General features: G+C 35.7%; 3 protein-coding genes across 7 annotated transcripts; 2 read left to right on the top strand and 1 right to left on the bottom strand.

Moving 5' to 3' along the window:
• Nucleotides 1-3750: 3750 nt before the first annotated feature.
• On the top strand, nt 3751-7628 carry LOC108967714 (DNA-directed RNA polymerase I subunit RPA2). The gene is made up of 6 exons (XM_018931312.1): nt 3751-3932; nt 3995-5036; nt 5095-5552; nt 5618-6075; nt 6144-6551; nt 6617-7628. The coding sequence occupies exons 1-6, from the start codon at nt 3864-3866 to the stop codon at nt 7548-7550; spliced, it is 3369 nt and encodes a 1122-aa protein (XP_018786857.1). The 5' UTR covers nt 3751-3863; the 3' UTR covers nt 7551-7628.
• A 286-nt stretch (nt 7629-7914) lies between these two features.
• Nucleotides 7915-18130, bottom strand: LOC108967899 (AP-2 complex subunit alpha). Of its 5 annotated transcripts, none has more exons than XM_018931590.1 (12): nt 17722-18123; nt 16409-16581; nt 16099-16335; nt 15067-15278; nt 14813-15006; nt 14088-14751; nt 12758-12945; nt 12030-12656; nt 11686-11959; nt 11347-11630; nt 11072-11276; nt 7915-11006 (listed from the first exon to the last, which is right to left on the bottom strand). In XM_018931590.1, exons 3-12 carry the CDS (start codon nt 16160-16162, stop codon nt 10929-10931), a joined length of 2790 nt encoding a protein of 929 aa, XP_018787135.1. In that variant the 5' UTR covers nt 16163-16335; nt 16409-16581; nt 17722-18123; the 3' UTR covers nt 7915-10928. The 5 variants fall into 5 exon arrangements, with proteins under 5 accessions (XP_018787135.1, XP_018787126.1, XP_018787118.1 ...); XM_018931581.1 differs by adding an exon at nt 17393-17425 and having other exon boundaries at nt 16099-16581; XM_018931573.1 differs by having other exon boundaries at nt 16099-16581; nt 18063-18130.
• Nucleotides 18131-18398: 268 nt separating this feature from the next.
• LOC108967830 (F-box-like/WD repeat-containing protein ebi) lies at nt 18399-20823 on the top strand. The gene is made up of 3 exons (XM_018931458.1): nt 18399-18670; nt 18733-19802; nt 19881-20823. Exons 1-3 carry the CDS (start codon nt 18613-18615, stop codon nt 20724-20726), a joined length of 1974 nt encoding a protein of 657 aa, XP_018787003.1. The 5' UTR covers nt 18399-18612; the 3' UTR covers nt 20727-20823.
• Nucleotides 20824-22301: the final 1478 nt, after the last annotated feature.

Raw genomic sequence — 22301 nt, forward strand, 5'->3', positions numbered from 1 at the left:
TACACAAGCAGTCTACGGTAAAAACATATTTGGTAAATACATTAAAAATACATACATTGAACTCCCATCTAGATTTCGGGATTTCTTTTTGGTAAATTTGGGTGCTGTGAGTGCCGAACAAGATAAGAGGTTCCATCAGGGCATTTTCTTAATGGAGAACCGTTATAAAGGGAAATGGAGCTCAAGAATGTTAGCAGAATATTGTTGGAGACTTAAAAATTACATTCCAGAAGCCAAATATTCACGAAAATTATAATTATGCCATAATTTCTCGAAATGTAGGCAATATTTTTTGGTCATGTTGTTGTTGTAGCGGTAGAAAACATTCCCGAAGTAATTTCGAGACATCGTGCCTGGTTGACAGTCCTTGGCCGAATAAAAATACGGGTACGTTCCAGTTACCTAGACCTGACTGTCGTTGTTTGGTAACCCTCGCAAATTAAAAATTTAATATGAATTTTAATGTGACAAAAAAATAAAAATTTTGTTAACCAATATAATTATCTTTTTAGTTTTACTACTAATAAAAAAAAAATATTTTTTATGTTAGATTAGATTAGATAGAGTATTGAGGTAATGCACCGCGACCTAAGGTCTATTTGGCCCTCTCCTATATCACATGACCTCCCAGAGCCCCAGCAGCCTGAATAGTTCTAGGAGTTTGCCGGGCGCTAGTGAGGTGATGTGATCCCTGCTGATGTACGCAGAATCCAGGGCCTTAAGCCGTCTTTTTTTATGTTATATAATTATTTTAAACATTGATAATACGAGTGTTTTTTTTTTTAATGAATTCAAAAGTTCAAATTTTTTTGTTAAGGTAAAATAAGCTTAAAGGGTCGTAGAATTCGATATTTGCCTTGGTAGGTATTTTACATAGTACTAACAATTATATATTATATAATTTATATATATGCCCCAAGGCTTCAACTCTACAACATTCCAATAATAATATCTAAAAATAAGAATAACATAGTTCAGATTATTCTAAAACTGTCGTTATTACAAATAATAAAATTATTTAGTACTATGCTAAAATTATTTGAAAATACAGTAGACGCTCACAAATTAGAACTCGCAGAAATTAGATCATCCAAAAATTAGAACCAGAGTTTTTAATGCATTGGACGCTCTGAAATTAGAACTAGAGGTTTTAATATCTGGGATTTTAATTTTTAACACAAGGAAATTCCCATTCTTTGTTTTTATTTTACTGAACAAAGGTAAAATAGAAATGGGAATCCCCAAGTTATATATTTAATTTTAGTTTTTGTTTTGCAATATTGTTGATCTTTTTGTCATTCGTATGTGAAATTTGATACGCGTGGACATATTTCGCTAGACTTTACCGAAAACTAAAATTAATTTACTAAAAATGTAAAATAAACGTAAAAAACACTTTATCTTTGGAAACCAAAGTAAAGATATTGGAAAAGCTGGACCGAGGAGTTCAAGGGAATCGTCTAGCGCTAGATTTCAATGTGATCAAATTTGCCATCAGCTATATCAAGTCAAACCGATCATCTATATTTAATGGTATTCCAACACTTATCAGGAAGCATCAGATAAAACTATGCATAGTGCCGAATATCCGAAAATGGAAAGTCGTCTTTATGAGTGGTTTTTAAAACAACGCGAAAGGAAGTGGGAACAATATTAAAGGAAAAAGCCAAACAAATTTTTGGTGAGGAATAGCACGATAAAAATAAAAATGCATTCCAAAAAAGTGATGAATGGTTTACAAAATTTAAAAAGCGACATGTCATTCGTTTTTTAAAAATTGGTGGCGAGATAGTTTCTAGTGATATTGCCTCGATCACTCCATTTATTCAAAAATTCCATGGAAAAGTCACTGAGATGGGGTTAATGGGGTCGCAATTATAATACATCCAGATTTAACATATGTCTCTACTTGTGAAAAGGTGCGCCTGGATACAAAGTTCAAAAAGAACGAATTTCAATTTTACTTGGTTCAAATGCTGATGGCTCTCACAAATTAGTGGCCTTAGTTATTGGAAAAGCCACAAATCCCAGGAGCTTCAAAGGTTTTAATAATCCACTTCATGATTACTTTTACAAGATATTTATTAATGAAGTAAGAGGAAATCATTTTTCTTTTGATTTCTTTAATTTTAAAACAATTTTTGTTTACAGGTCATCCAGTTTTCTCAAAAAAATAACTTGTCTCCGAAGGCTCTTTCGCTTATTGGATACTGCTCCGCGGACGCACCAATTGAGCATCTTCAAAGCAAAGATGGCAACATAGTTGCATATTTCTTGCCGTCAAATGTGACAGCAGCCGTGCAACCAATAGATCAAAATCCCATAAAGTTAACTAAACTTGTTTACAGAAGTAAGTTACTTGCGAAATAATAGCTGAAGATGGTGCACTGATGTGTGGAATACAATGCTCGCGACAGACTGCAAACGACATCTGTCAAATATTAAAATACACACGTTCTTATGGAGGGACCTATTTTGACAGCTGCACGACTACACGACAGTAGGACGACAGTTGTCGTTCTCGCTAACTTCAATTTTATCCTATATTTGCCAACGACAGTAGGACGACAGTAGAATGGAAGATAGAGAGATGAGGTAGAGTAGTGATGCCACTAATATGTAAAATGTAATATTACTCAAAGTTCTAACAAACCAGACGTTATTTTACAAATAAAAGCATAAAATAGCTCTGTTACATCATTTATAATAACAATTCGTAATTAAAAACAAATAAGTTTACCTATTTACTTATTTTTTGCTTAAAAATTTCACATTGAACAAAATATTAAAATTTTATTGAAGTGCAAGGTATTAGTATGGCCACAACGAAATTGTGTACATGCAAAATGGACAACTGCGTTGTTTTGTGTACATGCCGGCCATTGTTATGTTGCTGCCCTCTCACAAACGTTCTTGTAGTAGGATTCACAACGCCATTTTCAGTTCACTGTCGTGCTGCTGCAGCCTGTCGCTAGCATTGTGTTCCGCGCATGAATAGTCTGTTGAAATTCCATTCCATCCGAAAAGCAATAATATTTCTGAAACAAGCTTGATATGAAATAACGCAAACAGTGACGAGGAATTCTTGGTCAAAGTTGTTAAATTGGGACATTGACCAATACGACAGCGATGATGATGTACCACTAGCACAGTTACTTAACAAAAATGAGGTCTGCAATGAAGCTCTCCAAATAAACCAAACTCTTTTAGCAGAATTTATCCAAACAGTTTAATGGTATTGGTGGCATCGAGAAATGGAATGAAGATGAGTTTGAAGACGGAACTGTTTATGACTTAAGTGGCGGTGATGAGTTTTCTGATAGGAGTGAAGACGATGTTGTTGATGACACACCAGTTATTTCAAATGCGTTAACAATTTAATAACTTGGTGCAAAAGAGTGAATTGTCTTCCAGTAAGCACATGCCCAATCTTTTGGCCCTCCGTAATGATATTGTTATATCGGATTTAAAGAAATATAACAAGAAAATACATTTAAAAAAATGTTTTTATATAGTTTTTGGAAGTGGCTTAACTCTTGGTTTTATTATTTACGTTAAAAAAAAAAAACCGTCCAGAAATTAGAACATTTCGGAAATTAGAACTACCCCTAAAACAATGTGGTTCTAATTTCCGAGCGTCTACTGTAATAATTTTAAAATTAATAAAACCGAATACATTTTATACCTGTTGTTGGAGGAACCGCATGTACATATGTTTGTATAGCAATATCGAAATGGTGCATACTTCGCTGCCACAACACGTGCTAACGAGCAACTATTTTGACATTTCTTGATAACAATTTCGTTCATTTCACGTTTGTTATTAAAATTAATTGAAATATTTTTGATTTCAGCCTTTTAAAATGAAATTATATCCGTCATTAACAAATAGTCGTCCCGACTTCAAAAAATTCCCGGATAAACTAAATGAGGTATGTTTCTTTTCATTGTTTTTCATTGGACTTATAACTACATTTCTCTTATTTCCGATTAGCATTTGGAAAATTTTGGAGCACCACATTTGAATTCCTTCAATGAAATGTTAACCAATGGCTTGGCGAATTGTGCAAAGTATATGACTCCAGTTAGCTTCAAAACACCAGCAGGCGAACAAATAGAACTCCGGATAGAAAGTATACAAATTTCGCGTCCACAAGTGCCTATGGCTGTGATAGATGTGAAAAATCGTTTAACATACCCAACCGAGTCAAGACAATTGCACACCTCGTACATGGGTATGTGCAGTGTGCGTGTGGGATGGACAGTTAGCGGTTTGGAAAAGACACCAATAGATGTCGATCTCGGTGAGGTACCTATAATGCTTAAATCTAGTGCGTGTAACATCGGTTCACTCAAGCCGAAGGAAATGGTAAAACATGGCGAACACGATACTGAATGGGGAGGAATATTTATTATAAAAGGCAATGAACGAATTATACGTATGTTGCTGATGAGTAGACGCAATTACCCAATCGCAGTGAAACGGTCCTCATGGAAGGATCGTGGTGCAAATTTTAGTGAAATTGGCATAATGGTGCGCACAGTGCGAGAAGATGAGACCTCTTATAACAATGTATTACACTTTCTAAACAACGGAACTGCAAAACTGATGTTTTCTCAAATGAAAATGATGTCATATATACCGATATGTCTTATATTACGCTGTTTGGTGGATTTTACTGATGAACAGATTTACCGCCATCTAGTACGCGGTTACGAAAAAGACCAGTATTATGTATCATGTGTGCAGACAATGCTTAGAGATGTCCACGGTGAGGGACTGCATACTCATAAAGATTGTAAATCATATTTAGGAAAGATTTTCCGTTCAAAATTCCCTGAAGTGCCAGAATGGAAAACCGATGCAGATGTTACTGACTTCATTCTAAATGAGAGAATACTGATACATCTGGAAACACATAGAGAAAAGTTTGATATGTTAGTATTTATGGTGCAAAAATTGTTCCAATGTGCACAAGGAAACTATAAAATCGAAAATGTAGATTCGGTAATGATGCAAGAGGTGTTACTTTCCGGTAAATATTTTATATTTTTTCTAAATTACCATATTATTCAAATTTTTTCACATTTTAGGTCACTTGTATCAGAAATTTTTAGCTGATCGTATCGAACTATGGCTACAGTATGCGAAAAAATATTTACTTCGACGTTTAGAAACCCCTGACGCGCTTATAACTCCAACTCTGCTTACAAATTGTTTACGAAATGCAGGTGGCGTTTCTCACGCCGTGGAATCCTTCCTCGCCACCGGTAATGCGCCTTCGCGTTCTGGTTTGGGTCTAATGCAGAATTCTGGTTTGGTTGTGATGGCAGAAAATATCAATCGCATTCGTTACATGTCACATTTTCGTGCTGTACATCGTGGTTCATACTTTACCACAATGCGTACAACCGAAGCACGTCAATTGCTACCGGATGCTTGGGGCTACATTTGTCCCGTTCATACGCCTGATGGTGCGCCTTGTGGTTTGCTCAATCACTTGACTGTATCGTGTCGCATATCACGCATACCGAAAAAAGAGCTAGTTATGGTTTGTTTATTCTCCTGCAGATAACAACTATTACTACATTTTTTGATAATAATAATATTTTATAGGCTATACCAAAATATCTAATTGAAATGGGCATGATACCTCTGGACTCGGAAGTCTACGATTCGAATGCCAAGTTATTTGTAGTATTCTTGGAAGGAAAACTATTAGGGTACATTCGTCAAGCAGATGCAGACAAAATAGTGAATAAGCTACGTTTGTTGAAGATAGAAGGGCATTTACCTGAAATGATGGAAATAGCATACATACCTTATAAAGCTAAGGGTCAGTTTCCAGGTTTATTTCTTTTTGTTGGACCAGCACGCTTAATGCGTCCAGTGAAAAATTTAGCGCTTGGAAAAATTGAATACATTGGCTCTCTTGAGCAAGTGTACATGGATATTGCCATTGATTTGAAAGAGTTTTACCCAGGCTTCACAACACATATGGAATTGTCCAAGACCGAATTTCTTAGCAACTTGGCAAATCTAATACCAATGCCGGACTACAATCAATCGCCGAGGTATGTTTTGATGTTAAAATGAAACATAATAATCAGAAAACATATAATTTATTGAAATAATTTCACAGAAATATGTATCAGTGTCAGATGGGTAAGCAAACTATGGGCACGCCATGCCTTAACTGGCCCAAACAAGCTGCTAACAAGTTGTACCGCTTGCAAACGCCCACAACACCGCTCTTCCGACCAGTGCATCACGACAATGTTCAACTCGATGACTTTGCCATGGGCACAAACGCTATAGTGGCAGTTATTTCATATACCGGCTACGATATGGAGGATGCTATGATAATAAACAAGTCTGCATATGAGCGTGGCTTCGCCTATGGCAGCATATATAAATCAAAATTCATCGAATTAGATGGTGCGAGTTATTTTGCGCGTAGCCCACATCTGCCAGAATTGAATAAGATGTTGGACAATGACGGTTTGCCACATGCTGGCGCACAACTTTGGCATGGTTGCCCTTTTTACTGGTAAATACTATGAAATATGAGATATATATGCTTTTGTACATTTATTTTTTTTTTACTAAATATAGTTACTTTGACGCTGACACCTCCACATATAAAGTTGTAAAATTAGACGAAAAGGAAGATTGTGTTGTGGATAGCGTACGCTATTGTGGTAGTTTTAAGGCGAACGCACGCCGTATGGTATGCGTGACACTACGCATACCACGTCCGCCCACAATAGGAGACAAATTTGCTTCACGTGCTGGACAAAAAGGCATATGTTCACAACGTTTTCCGGCCGAAGACTTACCATTCAGTGAAACCGGGCTTATTCCAGACATTGTTTTCAACCCGCACGGTTTCCCATCGCGTATGACAATAGCTATGATGATCGAAACAATGGCGGGCAAAAGTGCTGCCTTGCATGGTCTCGTACACGATGCAACACCATTCCGCTTTTCAGAGAAACACACCGCCATCGATTATTTTGGGCGTTTACTAGAGGCCGGTGGTTATAATTACTACGGCACGGAACGCCTTTACTCCGGCGTAGATGGCCGTGAAATGACGGCAGACATATTCTTTGGCGTGGTACATTATCAGCGGCTGCGTCACATGGTATTCGACAAGTGGCAGGTACGTTCAACCGGTCCCGTCGATGCTATAACACAACAGCCCATAAAGGGTCGCAAACGTGGTGGTGGTGTACGTTTCGGTGAGATGGAACGCGATGCCTTAATATCACATGGCGCCGCCTTTCTGCTTCAAGATCGACTCTTCCACAATTCTGATAAAACGCATACATTAGTGTGTAGCAAATGTGGCAGTATATTAGCACCGCTGAAGAAGATTATTAAGCGCACAGAGACTGGTAAATTGCAATCGATGCCGGACACATGCCGCTTGTGCGGTAATGGCGCTGCTGTAGGATACATTGAAATACCATTCTCCTTCAAATATTTAGTAACCGAGCTGAGTTCGGTAAATATTAATGCGAGATTTAAGTTGATGACTATCTAATGTTTAGTGATAATGTATAAAATGTAGTGTGTTCAGCGAAGTGTTATAATAAATAATACAATTTCTTAAATTTAAATAATAAAATTGCTTGTGTTTTTATAAAATTATCATTAGTAGGATTAGAAACAATATTAGTACGATTCCTATTTGAACTGAAAAGAAGCTAGAAGAAAATAGACATATTGACCATTAAGATAAAGTCACTTAACAACAAACTTATGTCGCAGTAATATTAAATTTTTTCAATATAAATCACACATTTTTTGTATATTCCTGGTTTGTATTTTTATTAAATTTATATATGTGTTTAAATATACAATAATATAGAATTATTTTATTACCATAATTCATAAACTGTTTCGAATTATAGGTGTGAAGTTCAACTTTATTGTTTTCTAAGTTAGTTCAACATTCAATTGTTTGCCAAATTATATGCAAATTTCTCACCAACAATTTTTATTTATTACTATTGCATTATTTTGCAAGTAATGAATACTTATTTAATACAAATTAGATATTCAAAAACTTATCAATTTGTGTATCTATATTTGTAATATAAATACATACATAAATTCTCTATACATACATATATTATAATGTGGTATGTGTTTTAAGTGTGTTTAACTGTACATAACATGCTGCTGCTGCAATTAAATTAAATTATAACTTTGAAGCTCCCATTACACTATGAACTGAGTAATAACTAGTCATAATATAGCTATGTATTTATGTGTATATGTACTTAAAGCGTAGTCATATATGTAGTACAGAATAAATTCCATTTTTCATTAGAAAAAATTTGTGGATATTGTTAATGATATTTCCCAACACGAGAAAAAGGTGGCGTAGTTGATTGGTTGACTGACTGACACCTCAGATGGTTATGTCATTGTAGAGTCAAAAATAATAGTACTAATAGTACGATTATTGGCGGCTTTCAGAATCTATATATGTATGTAAATATAACTCGTGGTTGCAGATTTTTCACATAAGATTTTATATACTTTATTTAATGTTATTATTCGTTTGTCTGTTAGCATAATGCTTTTAATGTCGTAGCTTAACTAGCTTTATTCAATATTGACCATTTGACAAATATTACATTTAATACTATTATGGAGTTCACAAGTCGTGCTATTTTTCGTAATTTCATAATCTGCTATTGAGTTGTGAAGCGGAACATGTGAGTGCATACAAAAKGTTTAATTAATTAAAATACACTACAAGTTTTAATTAATAAAATCATCATCACATCAAAAAAAAGTGAAAACAGAAACAGCTGATCAAACAGCAAATATAAATATTACAATAAGGCCAACTGTGAGTGGCGAGAAGGCTGTAGTAAAAAATATGAAATATATAAAAATTTTACAAGTAACCTAACAAGTTTTTAACTGTACTAATACTATAAATAGTAATGTTAATACTGCTATTAACATATAGCAGTACGATAAATAGCACTACTTGAGAATACGCTATAATATATTATGTAATTTGCATTTAACGACAATATCAAATTGTTCATAATCCAAATCGACGACTTTACGAATTATGCATAAAAAGATATAATAATACAAAACACAATAAAATTCAACTGTTCGTAAACTTACAACTATTTATCACTATGAAAACGTAATGAGTACAAAAAGCAGGATTACATTTCTTTTGTTAGATTGTAATGATTTGGATTGTGAACATTTATTCTACATTAAATGCATGAAAATAGTAATACATAAATATATTGTAATATCATTAAGCTGTTAGCGGCACCTTATGCATGCTTTGTATATTTCGCCACTAGGTGTTTTTAGTTCATAGGTTTATACAAAAAAGCGGGTCATGCGATTAAGTAATTATATTTTTTCAAACTTCTTTACAGTTGTGTTTTGTTTAAAAATAATGTATCGAAATTTTAATTAGTTTATTCTTTTTTGGAATGCTTTTTAGTAAGATTAACCGAAATTTCAATCGAATTATATGATTTTGTTTTTTGGCGTATAATAAATAGCAGCTCTCAGACACTTACGTTAAATGATATAGGCATCAACTACATCAAAGTCAATAGTAGACGAAAGCGAAAGTATATCATTCAATATGCATTATACAAAAATCGCTTAATCGCACAACACAACACAAACAACTTTATTCTAATACTATATAATTTTGTTCAGCAAATCCATGGTTTTCAACATGTTTGTGAGATTATTTATCTAGTATGAGATTATTTAAATTCATTTAAATTCCTTTACATCAATGCATGCATATACTACAATATCAAATAGTAGTTACTGAAGTTTATAATGATATAACGATAACAAAAGTTTTGTCCGACATTTATATATTACAACAAAACTCCCCATTTATATTATGTATTATGAACTCATATATTTGAAAGGTATGTACAGTATACTCTTTACTCCTTTCTAACGAAAGCCATGTCGATAAATAGAGAAATACACGCTTCCGAGCTAACTTTCAATTTCATTGAATATTCTGTGCACAAAATGTACTCGAATTATCATATAATGGCGAGCAACATGCTGACGCCCCATTTGTATTAGAGATAAAGTTGTATTTCAATTATTCTTTGTTTTTTTTTTTTTAATATTGCTATTTTTCGTGTTTCCTTTATACATTTGGTTTTCTACTGATTATTATTGTTTTCCTTCAAACATATTTTTAAGCAAACAAATGTTTATGTAAAAATAATAAATTAAATATTTATTCGCATAGGTTGCAATTGTAAAACAATTTTAGATTTCAACTTAAAATAATATGCTTGTATCGTTTTATATCTGATCGATTTAAACGAATTTTCAATATTACATTTTATGTTTCTATTATAATTCTTAACGAACAAACATTGCGATTATTATTATTTTGTGAAATTGTGGTTTGAAATAGTTTGGTTAGAATGAATGGCAAACAAACAAAAAAATGTCAATCATTCAGTGGAGGATCTAGTTATTTAACGCGATTTTAACGATCTGCATATTTTCGTATCACTTTCATACACGCACACACGGAAAACTAAATTTGTAAACAAAAACTGCTCACAATTTGTTCTGCTAATGTTTTGCAAAAGCTATACAATTGTTCTCACATTTCAAATTTTCTTTCATATACTCTTTTACATATGTAGTATATGTATATTGATAAAAGGTGTTGCCTTTAGATTTGTGAATTGTGCTAAATAGGAGATAGTAATTTTTAATTATAATTTTCGTTATGTATTTTTGTATCTCTGTCTGTTTTTTGCTTAATAACAAAATAACCGGAGCCTATGCAGGCGCTCAAGTAGTGTCTTAATCAGTTTAGGTTGTTTTTTTATTGAATATTTACTTTTTAGCCTACGCATAGAAGGTTATATTTAGTTGCTTAAAATTGATCTGAAAGTAGATCACATATTTCGCGGGTAACGGTTTCTTTGCTAGCGCGTATAGTGAGTCGAAACATCTGCAATTAATTCAAAATGTAGATTAAGAATATTACAAATTCATAGAAAACAATAAAACACAAACCTGCGCTTGTTTATTTGGTTCCAGTCGCAACAGACAGCCTACCTGTTGTGTTTGCGTGTGTATAATGCCCGCACATACCATATTATCGGGATTCGGGTCCACATTGTCCAATAATTGCATACCGAATCCCATAAGCTTATTGCGTGCACCCGGCAGATCCAATGGCTGCTGTGCCTTGAAGACCTTTTGTGCTCTTTGTTGTTCGCTGCATAATACGATCATATGAATATATAGTTGCATTTTTTATTGAAAAGTAACATACGGGCTCAACTTACCCGCCTAAATTTTTCCATCGTGCGAAAAATGACTCGCCATTCATTTCCGTTGGCTCAAAAAATTTATTTAACGTCAGTGGCAACTTTATGCTGAATTTCTGTGGCACATTATTATAGCGGAAATTCACCTCGATTGTGGGTGAATCCGCGTAGTCCTCAATGCATTCAGCGGTGAGTAGTTGCTGAATTTGTGCGCCAGCTTCCAGTGTGGGGTCAACAGGTTTTACTTGGACATTAAGCTTCAATGCATCCTCTGCACTCCATTGGAGAACTGGCATAAAATTCTACATAACAAATCATATTAACTAAGACAAAATTAAAAATTGTCAATGTAATTACCGTCAAAGGTATCTGTGTCTTATTGCCATAAAATAAGCCTAAACGCCCAAGGTTTTGTCGAAATTCACTCTTTACACCGATTTGCAGCATTTCATTTTCAAAAAGCACACCATTATTTTTGAAGAGGAACTTCTTGGTGTTGTAAGTCGCCGCGTTGTTATTGCCATAGATATCGCCTAATACATCGATTAAAGTTCCACTGCCTCCAGTGTTATTCAAACCAGCTGGTGGTGTACTCAAACCTAACAAGTCTGCATTGGCATTGCTATTTACTCTGCGGTAAGATATAATTTTTGGAACAATGTTAAGCCTTGAACAAACGGAATCAATTATGATAAACGTACTTGTGATTTACGATTACGTTATTCTGCGTCATAGCATTTGGTGCTGGGCTCTTTGACTCGCGTATTTCATTTTCGGGCACACGGCCAGGTTTCTTCTTCTTTAAAACGGCCAAAATCGAACTTTCCCGCTCGGGGAATGATGGCATCTCCTCTAGTACAGTCGCCAAAACATCGGTCGATGCCACAATACTCAGTTGCAAGTATTCGCTTGCACGCTGTTGCAATTCAGCATCCGCGGAGCGTAAATTACTATGTTGACGGAACACTTCCTGAATGTTGGTGCGTATCTCAGGGAACAGATTTATAAATTTAATGTAGGTGGATAGTAACAATGCGCGTGTCATAGGTGAGCAAAGGTGATATTTCGAGTGCAATAATTTGAATTGTACGAGCGGAGCGGAGCGTGAGTCACCAGCGATCAGATTGCCGAATTCGCCTAGTATATATCCGCCTACTTTAACCATATTTTCATGACAAGCTGGTGCCTGCAGAGCTTCGAAAACAGTTTTGGCAGCATAGCCTTGAACTTCTTCCCGATTAATTACAATCTGTATGACACGATACCATACTTCCTCGGAAACGTAATCGCCAGCAATACGTATAAGATTGAGAATGACATCCACATACCTATATAAAAGAGATATTTCAGTTTATATTTTCTATTTTAAAAATCTAAGTTTAGGGTATAAGGTATTTATATTATTTTATATTTATTTGCATTTGCGTACCAAGTGTAATCAGTAGCGTATTTCTCAGCCAATATCGCAACTTTAAGCACCATTTCTTCGCGTATGGAGTAGTCAGCTGTCTCTAAGTAATTGAGCATTTCTTGTACAATTTCCTCAGCATTGCCACGATCACACATGGCATACAACAAATCCACAGCCATTTGGCGCACCGAAACGTCCTTTTCCATCTGTAAAGAGAAAAATAGTTATAAAAATCTGTACCACTGTACAACTGAGCTACTGGCCACCAGTCCGGAGCTGTATGGAAGBTCAACTGGTAGTAGTTTCGGCTACGAGGTCTGACCGGAGACTTAATTCTGGTACCACGGGGAGCAGGAGCCCTTGGAGGTAACTCCAACCTGCTCATGCGGACTGGCCCCTCGGGGAGTATCGTGGTGGTTGTGGTTTATACCCAAATGCGGGTAGAATTGGCATTTTGTCWTTTCGATGTGGAGTTGCATTGCAACCGGGTGCCGGACCCATAGTACGGCAGAGGTTTTAGATAGGCCTCGAACCCTACCAAGGTGCTTAGTGTGTCTATTCCACACTGCCAATTGGTACTGAAAGTGCCTGGCATTTTCAGGGCGCTGATCAACGCTTTGATTTGATCCGTTGTACTTTTGAGTACCGTGGAGTAAGGCTGTCGTCAGCAGGTACCCACGTAAAATTTTCCGGTTGTTGTACAACTGAGCTGTCAGGTATATACCCGCGGCAAGACATACCTGTCGTAAGAGTCGACTAAAAGCCATGTGCACTATGTCAGGCTTTAGAGACCATGTTTTGATGTCAACATGGTCTAAGTCAGATAAGTGCTATAATATTCTGCTGGAAGTCAAATTTTTAGCTTTATATTTATATCACAAAATATAAGGCATTTGTCACAGCGACAAATGCAATCCGTCATTGAGTTTTTGGGGACTCAACTGGTAGTAGCAAAAGCTACAAAGTCAGACCAAAGACTTAAACCTGGTACCACGGGGAGCATTCGAAGTGGAGATTCGTGGTGGCTGTGGTTTAAACCTAAATGCAGGAAGGGCATTTTGTCCAATGTGGAGTCGCACTGCGGCCGGGTGCCGGACTCAAAGTACGGCAGAGGTTTTAGATGGGCCTCGAACCCGACCAAAGTGACTAGAGTGTCCCTATCCCCCCGAACCAATTGGAACCAAAAATTAAGTCCAAAATGCATTTATGCTTTGGGGCGCTGATCAACGCATTGTATTGATCTATGTGCTTCTAGCAATAGAAAGCACCGTGGAGTTTAGTCTTCATAGACAGGTATTCACGTAAAAACACATTGACACATTGTACAACTGAGCTCATGTCGTCTTACCTTCATAGATAAAATGACAACCTCCTGATGTTTCTTTACTTCTTCATGGGAAAACTCCGACGTGGCCAAATGGCACATTGACTCTAATGCCAAATAACGCAAATTCGTCTCGCGATTACTCAAAAATTGTCCCAATTGATTGCAGGCGCGAACCAACAAATTCGGCTCACTATCACTATGGATAATTAAGTTAATAGCCTCGAACAAGACTGCATTCTTGGCATTCGAATGTTGAACTTTTTTACTCTTCGGTGGCTCCTGGGCCTTATTTAAAATAGTCTCCAGTGTTTCATTCAAACGTGCTCGCACACCAGGCTCTTCAGTAACTGGATTATAGTTTTGTAACAAACGCAATAACTTCACCGACAACCATGGCGCTGGCACAAAATAATATGTGTAATCTTGTAAATCCGTATAACTGGCTGTAACAATTCGTGAGAGGCGCGAAACAGCTAGATTTACGCAACCTTTATACTCCTCTGGATTGCGTTTAACAAGAGCATCTATCAATGAAGTGGCCGCTGTTACCACGCCCATATGTTGATCGTTGAGCAAATGAATGATGCGCGAAGTCCACTCGCCGCCTGGTATTATATCTGGACTGGAACGGAATAAACGAAGAAGACAGAGCGCCGCCGATTGTTTTACAACATCCATTGTGTCACTGCAGTGAATAAAGAAACATAATGACGAAACCACAATTTACAAGAGAAGAAGATACTTACCCCGATACCAATAACTTTGGTATCTCATTCGAGAATGATTCAGCCATATCTCGACTACCAATATTAGCAATACACTGCAGTGCCAAGTTCACATGAACAGGGTTACGGGATTGCAAATCATTTTTGATCGACTGTATAATCAAGCGTATTAAATCGCTATTGGTGTTCACCAAAACCGAAATGAATAGGTAGCCCTTAAAATATATTATAATAAGATATTTAATTGTTAACTATACTTAGTTCATAATACATACAATTTGTTTTTCGGAATATTTGTTTGAAGAGAGTAAATTGACCGCCTCCATGTGGCCAAAGTCGATGTCATGTCCCAATAGAAAAATAAACAATAGCTTACACACATATTTTTTCTTTTGATAGCCGTCGAGTGTCTTGTCGCCTTTGAATTTGCTACGTATATTGGCGAGCTCCTTATTGATGCGCTTCACTTCGGCCTCTTTACTTTTACCTGTTAAAATATATATATTATATTATTAAAAATTTATGACTCTTTTTCGCAAATTAGACTTTTACTTCAAAATGAAACTCTGAAGTTACTATAAATTCATTTAAAAATTTCACAATTAATTATATTACGAGTGCGTAAGTGTGTATAATATTTTATTTAAAATTTGCTAGTATTTTGTAAGACTTTTTACGAGTTATATGACTTTCAATAAAATAATTGGATTTAAAGTAAAGTAATTTTTGTATATGAAAGGAAATATGTACTGTTCACATGAAGACTGCATACGTGTATGTATATGGGATATAAATGTGACAAACATTCATCTGTCGGTTTGCTATCACTCAATTAAAATGCGTCCTCTGCATCGTAATATGCCAATAAATTCTTAAAAACTTGGCGCCAAGCAGTACCAGCCACTTACTAGGTTCGCACAAAATTTGAACCAACAAACACACAATAAAGAACACGAACAATAGTTTCCTACGGGAAATCACTCCGACCGTTTACGACACCGAAAACACACTTGCAAATGTTACTGTAAATCAGGGAAAATTAAAGCGAAAAATGTCGCTGACCAGCAATTGCTGCAACGCTTCATTCTATGTTATAGATGTGTGTTTTTACGCCCCTGCGATACGAACACCATTTAAATAAAATAAATTGCTATGTGTGCACATGTATGTACATATGTACATATGTACGTGACCACATGTACATATATACTTATCAGAGAAAGCAATGTTCAATTGTGTTGGAAAGTTTAAACGCTTTCAATCATACAATAACTTTAGGAATTATCCACATATTGAGAAATACTTACAATTTCTTATATCCGATATAAAAACCGCTAAACCTCTCATACCGTCCCCCCGCACAGGAGCCATTGTGGTTAATTTATTAATTTTCGCCGATTTACTGCAAAACCTCAGCGATAAGAAACCTTTACTTTTGTGTTCAACAACAATATTACGTGAATTTTGGCGATGCTGCAGAGCCCACTGCTAAGATTTGAGTTTCAATGTCGTAGTGAATCCGAACGAATATTTACAAAATGAAACTAATATGTAAATCGCCGGCGTTTATTTATGCAGTTGAATTCTATGCGATAATACCCAAAAGGCGAAACTTACGTAGTCCGCCTGAGAATATTGGCTTCGATGAGCTCGTTAATAAACACAGAGGCTGTCGCAATGAAGGCAGATAAGAAGCCCGCCGAGCTGTTTTTGTTTGACTTTAGTTGCACCCGTTACTTGCGATTGGCTGATTAACAAAAGCAGTGATTCGCTGTGCGTTAAATCGGTATCTTTAGAGAAAAAGTAGAACAAAAACCAAGATAAGTAAATATTATGTGGTGTATTTATTATAGCATAATTCATTACGTTAAATATTAAACGAAAATATTATTATGCAAATAAATATATATAATGTATACATTTACACAAGCGGGCGACTCAGTCTGATATTGACCCTATAATCACCAACATATGTATATATAATTTATAAATAAATAAAGTAAAAAATGATTGAAGAATTGCATACTTGCCAAATATATATAAAACAGTTCAACTTCGCTTTATTTAAATTTGTCTTTACATATGTAGTATATATGTACATACGTACATATCTTTCTAGCACTAAATGTTTTCGTCAAAGCTAATTCAATACAGCAAATGTTAAAACGACAACACAAATGATTATGCACTTAAATAATTTTCTCAACTAAAATATAACATTAGCATTTTATTAAAAAAAAATAATGTTATTTATTCTAAGTACTCAGTCGTGGTCTAAAGCAATTAAATTATAACCGCCTATCATTGAGAAAGATTATAGCATAAAATAAAATTTCTAAGGAATAGAAAAATTATCGGTACTTGAGTTTTTGTACAAAAAAAAAACTTTTCACATAAATAATTATGTGATAGTTACAAAAATAATTTTGAAAATATGTTTGTTATATACAAAATGTACTCATTGATTTGGAATTTCGTATAAATATTAAAAAAAAAAAAATACAATTGATACATCTATCAACCATTATTTCCTAATTGTAATTTTCATTGAAATATCTATATAAACAATAAATGCAATGTGACGTTGGCACAGTTTAATACCTTTCTATCAGCCATACTTGTATGCATATACATCTGCAAGCAAAAGAATGCAAGTTGAATCATTATCTTTCAAATTCAGCAAAATGATAATTAACCGGCTTTTTAAGAGAGATATCGATTTTTCTGATAGCTTAAATTTTTAATTAATGGCATAATATTTTTTTTTATATAGCAAGTATTAGTAAAGCGATCAACTAGGTTTTACTAATACGACCCTATCGACTTTTAGCTAAACGCCCCTAACTGCATTAAGCGATGACGAAGACGAAATAGTTGTAATAAAACCATGTTTATCGGATGTATACTTTCAATTAATTTCTACAGCTTACTTTTGATAAATTTTTTCCAATTGGCGACCCCAATTTTAACAAATTGGTCTTGAATTAAAATTTAGAGAAGATTGCAGCATCGAAAGACGAGACACCGATCGCGACTTCGACACGACGGCTTCTTTAACAATAATTTCAATTTCTTTCTGCGACTCTTGTGTATTCGGTCAAAATGGGCGTAGCAAAACCACTTTTCTTATAGCTTCTGTATTCATGTACAATTGTTTAATTAATTCACTTTAAACGCCATTAAATGTTTAGCTAACTTATTTAACAAAATGTCTGCATACAATACAATACAGCACTACTGAAAATGAAAATTTTTATTGATTTTTCCTTACGTTGACTTTTTACACAGTTTTCTCTGACTTCGCTTTTCCTCAGCAGTGCTGCCCTTCTACAAATATTTGCAGCTCTATATAGGAATCACAATAGACCGGCACCTACATCTCGAAGTGATGCCCAACTTTTGTATGTTGTATGTAAAAAATTTAAATAAAGTTATAAAACACAAACATAAATAATTAATTGTAAAAATAGAAATATATCACAAGTTGGATAATATTAAATAAATCTTGATTTATTTATTAGTGTAACATATAATTACGCTAAATGCAGAAGGTTGCCATAACGTGAAATCAATTATTTGAAGTTCACAGCTAACTTAATGACGTAAAATAAAATCTTAATAACATGTCAAAAATGCAATAAGTTAAATTCGCAGGATTGATTAATTTTTGCTTATGTATATTTTTAATTATGCATAAACCTAAATAAATATCTCTAAACTTTACATGGTAATAACGTATTATAAACGGAAGAAAAAGTTTCGAGGAGAATATTAGTAAAAAGATATTGGAAAAAGTGTAGTCTGAACATTGAACAGCAAAAATGAGTTTTTCCAGCGACGAAGTAAACTTTTTGGTTTATAGATATCTTCAAGAATCCGGTAAACCTCTTATATTTTTCACTGAATATCACAAAATTTTTAAACATGTCAACATTAAATAGGTTTTGTACATTCTGCTTTTGTGTTTGGTGTGGAATCTCATATTTCACAAAGCAACATAAATGGCGCTTTGGTACCACCGGCTGCTCTTCTCACTATTCTTCAGAAAGGCCTAATGTATACAGAAGTTGAATGGAGCGTTGGAGAAGATGGTGAAGCTGGACGTTCAGTTGAAGGGTTAAGTTTAATTGATGCCGTCATGCCCGAAGTAAAGCCACCAAAACCAGCAGCTGTAAAATCAGAACCTGGGAAAGCTAGTGCGGACAGCAGTAGCGCAGCTGCACCGTCAACTACAACAGGTGGTGTTGTAAAATCGGAAGTAAAGTCCGAGGGTAATGCTCCAGGAGCTTCGACAAACAATGAGCAAAACTCGGGAGGAGCCCCATCCGCATCTGTTGATTCTAATGAAACTGATAGTAATACTAATTCAGCTGCAAATAGTACAACGTCTGTCGCACCATCCGTCGGGACTGCTAATACTACAGCTGGGACAACTAGTGACGCATCTTCAACTGGAAATAAAAAAGCCAACCCCTCGGAAACAGCATCTGGCAGTTCTTTAGCCACAAATGATCTTACAACAAATACAAATGTCAATAACGGCATTACCTCAGGCACTAACGCTAATGTCAATGAACCAACAACAACCACAAATTCAGTAGTAACCGCTTCAACTACTGGAACAAATATTTCGGGAGCCGGTACTACTACTACTTCAAGCGGCAGTGCTGCTATTAATAATCCAGCTCCAGGCAGCTCTGATATTTTGACCCAGATACAACTGAGTAATACTGCTTCAACAACAGGAACAGAACCAATGGATATCGATCAAGGTATTGAGATACCTGCTTCTAAAGCAACAGTTTTACGTGGACATGAGAGCGAAGTATTCATATGTGCCTGGAATCCCAGCAGAGATCTTCTTGCAAGTGGATCTGGTGATAGCACTGCACGCATATGGGATATGTCCGATGCAACAAGTAGCCCTAACCAATTAGTTTTACGCCATTGCATTCAAAAGGGAGGTGCAGAAGTTCCAAGCAACAAAGATGTTACATCATTAGATTGGAATGTAGGTACACGTRAATGCTTAAATATTRTATTGTTTGCAAATAAAAATGTACAYATTTAAAAATTTACGTTTTTATAGTGCGATGGCACCTTGCTAGCTACTGGCAGTTATGATGGGTACGCACGCATATGGAAAACTGATGGTCGCTTAGCATCAACTCTCGGTCAACATAAAGGTCCAATATTTGCATTAAAATGGAATAAACGGGGCAATTATATACTCTCGGCTGGTGTTGATAAAACTACTATAATCTGGGACGCTTCTACGGGACAATGTAACCAACAATTTTCTTTCCACAATGCACCCGCACTCGATGTCGATTGGCAAACAAATGTATCATTCGCTTCGTGTAGTACTGATCAACGTATCCATGTGTGTCGCCTTGGCTCAGATATGCCAATTAAAACATTTAAAGGTCATACTAATGAGGTGAACGCTATAAAGTGGTGTCCACAGGGTCAATTGCTTGCCTCCTGCTCGGACGATATGACACTGAAAATTTGGAGTATGAAGCAAGACAAATGCTGTCATGACTTACAAGCTCATTCTAAGGAAATCTATACAATCAAATGGTCTCCCACTGGACCAGGAACACAAAATCCTAACACGAATCTAATACTTGCTTCCGCKTCATTTGACTCCACCGTACGTCTATGGGATGTTGAGCGTGGTACATGCATTCATACTCTTACGAAACATACAGAGCCKGTCTATTCGGTAGCATTTAGTCCAGACGGAAAGTATTTAGCGTCAGGAAGTTTCGATAAATGTGTACATATTTGGAGTACTCAGTCGGGACAGTTAGTACACAGTTACAAAGGCACAGGTGGTATTTTTGAGGTCTGTTGGAATTCCAAGGGCACTAAAGTGGGTGCCAGCGCGTCGGATGGTAGCGTTTTTGTGTTGGATTTAAGAAAAATCTAGAATTTAATTTAAATATTATCTGATAAATTAGCAATTATTATAAGAAAGCATTTGAACATTTTATATTAAAAGAATGAAATATTAAGAGCATTAGCATTAAAAATATATTTATTTGCTTTTATGTAGATTTCAAGGTATATTAGTATATTTTTAGAATTTTCTAAAATAAAATATGAAAGGCCCACAACATTTGCAGATGGAAGTTTCCAGAACTACCGGTTAATATTACAATTGCATCCCTGCATGCAAAGCACGATGCTTACGGAGCGGTCAGATCAAATAATACTGCTCTGAACCTGCTAATTTCGAGGATACGGAGTTCGCTAGAAGGAGGGGAAGTAATATTATGCACCTTACTAGACATCGAAGATGCTTTTAACAACAAAGGGTGTAAACATTGCTAAGAGATGTTGTTGTTGTTGTTGTTGTAACGGCAGAGTTCTGCCGAGTTGACAGTCCTTGGCCGGATAAAAATCCGGGTCCGTTCCGGTTTCCGTAGATCCGACTGTCGTGGGAACGGTTTGCTAAGACCTAATTGCTAAGAGATTGTGCAGTGCGGTTTAACTGAATATCAACCCCYGTTGTTGTTGTAAAGGCAGAATTCTGCCGAGTTGACAGTCCTTGACCGGATAAAAATCCGCGTCCGTTCCGGTTTTCGTAGACCCGACTGTCGTGGGAAATCAACCCCTCGAAGATGTCCATTGTTTTGTTTGGGAGGTTCCTGCCCGCCCTCAGGAACCTAACCCTTGAGGACAGAGAGGTAGAGATCAGTAATATGGAAAAATATATTGGTCATCCATCCTGTTGTTTAAATATCAACTCCCCAGGGACAAACTGAGGCTATAACTCGGATTCTACACTGATCACCTAAGCGCAAGAAGGACATATAAAGCATGGGCATAGCTTCTTGTGCAATTGCAGGTGCTGCGACAAGTAGCCTGAAACTTCAGAACACTTTCTAATTGATTGCATAGCAATCTGCAGACGCAGGCTAGAGTCCCATAGATCCATGCTTCTAAATAGCGAGCATGTCGCCTCATTAACACCTAGAAGTATATTGAAATTTATCAATATGCTGGGCAAAGTGGGTCGTTGTGTCTTAGGAGAGGACACAACAAACTTTAGGTCGCGGGGTAATCCTGATCTATTTATCTTATAATGAAATTCGGTAAGCAATAGTGGAATAAGGTAAAGTCTCAACTTGTGACTAGTTACTATTCACTAAACAGTCTCTACCGTTAGTCTGCAAATATTGTCTCAATGACCTAATAGTTAGCAGGTAACAAAACTAAAAAGAACTGTTATTTACCATTTTGAATATACTGAATAGAGACCAGGTTGTCGTTTTCTTTTTTTATTTTTTAAACACGAAAAGGTTCAATATAAATCAATTTTATATAAATTTCATAAATATTATGAAACAAAGTCAACATATATTTTTATTTTTATTGGTAATTACGTTTTTTGACTATGTTGTAGAAAATTTAATATTTGTTATCGCCATATTTATAGTGGGATTCTGTAACCAGTCTCTATTTGAGACATTTTGTGGTAAAATCTCAATTTGTGACTAGT

This window comes from Bactrocera latifrons, unplaced genomic scaffold (genome assembly GCF_001853355.1).
Source record: "Bactrocera latifrons isolate USDA-ARS-PBARC rearing strain unplaced genomic scaffold, ASM185335v1 scaffold_101, whole genome shotgun sequence".
Classification (NCBI taxonomy): domain Eukaryota; kingdom Metazoa; phylum Arthropoda; class Insecta; order Diptera; family Tephritidae; genus Bactrocera; species Bactrocera latifrons.

Bases quoted from the DNA above. Each gene is read 5' to 3' on its own strand.
- LOC108967714 (XM_018931312.1), top strand. From the start codon at position 3,864: ATGAAATTATATCCGTCATTAACAAATAGTCGTCCCGACTTCAAAAAA. The intron at 5,553-5,617 runs GTTTGTTTATTC...AATATTTTATAG, and splicing joins CGAAAAAAGAGCTAGTTATG to GCTATACCAAAATATCTAAT. The intron at 6,076-6,143 runs GTATGTTTTGAT...ATAATTTCACAG, and splicing joins GACTACAATCAATCGCCGAG to AAATATGTATCAGTGTCAGA.
- LOC108967899 (XM_018931573.1), bottom strand. From the start codon at position 16,162: ATGGCTCCTGTGCGGGGGGACGGTATGAGAGGTTTAGCGGTTTTTATA. The intron at 14,752-14,812 runs GTAAGTATCTTC...TATTCACTGCAG, and splicing joins CCAAAGTTATTGGTATCGGG to TGACACAATGGATGTTGTAA. The intron at 11,960-12,029 runs GTACGTTTATCA...ATCTTACCGCAG, and splicing joins AACGTAATCGTAAATCACAA to AGTAAATAGCAATGCCAATG.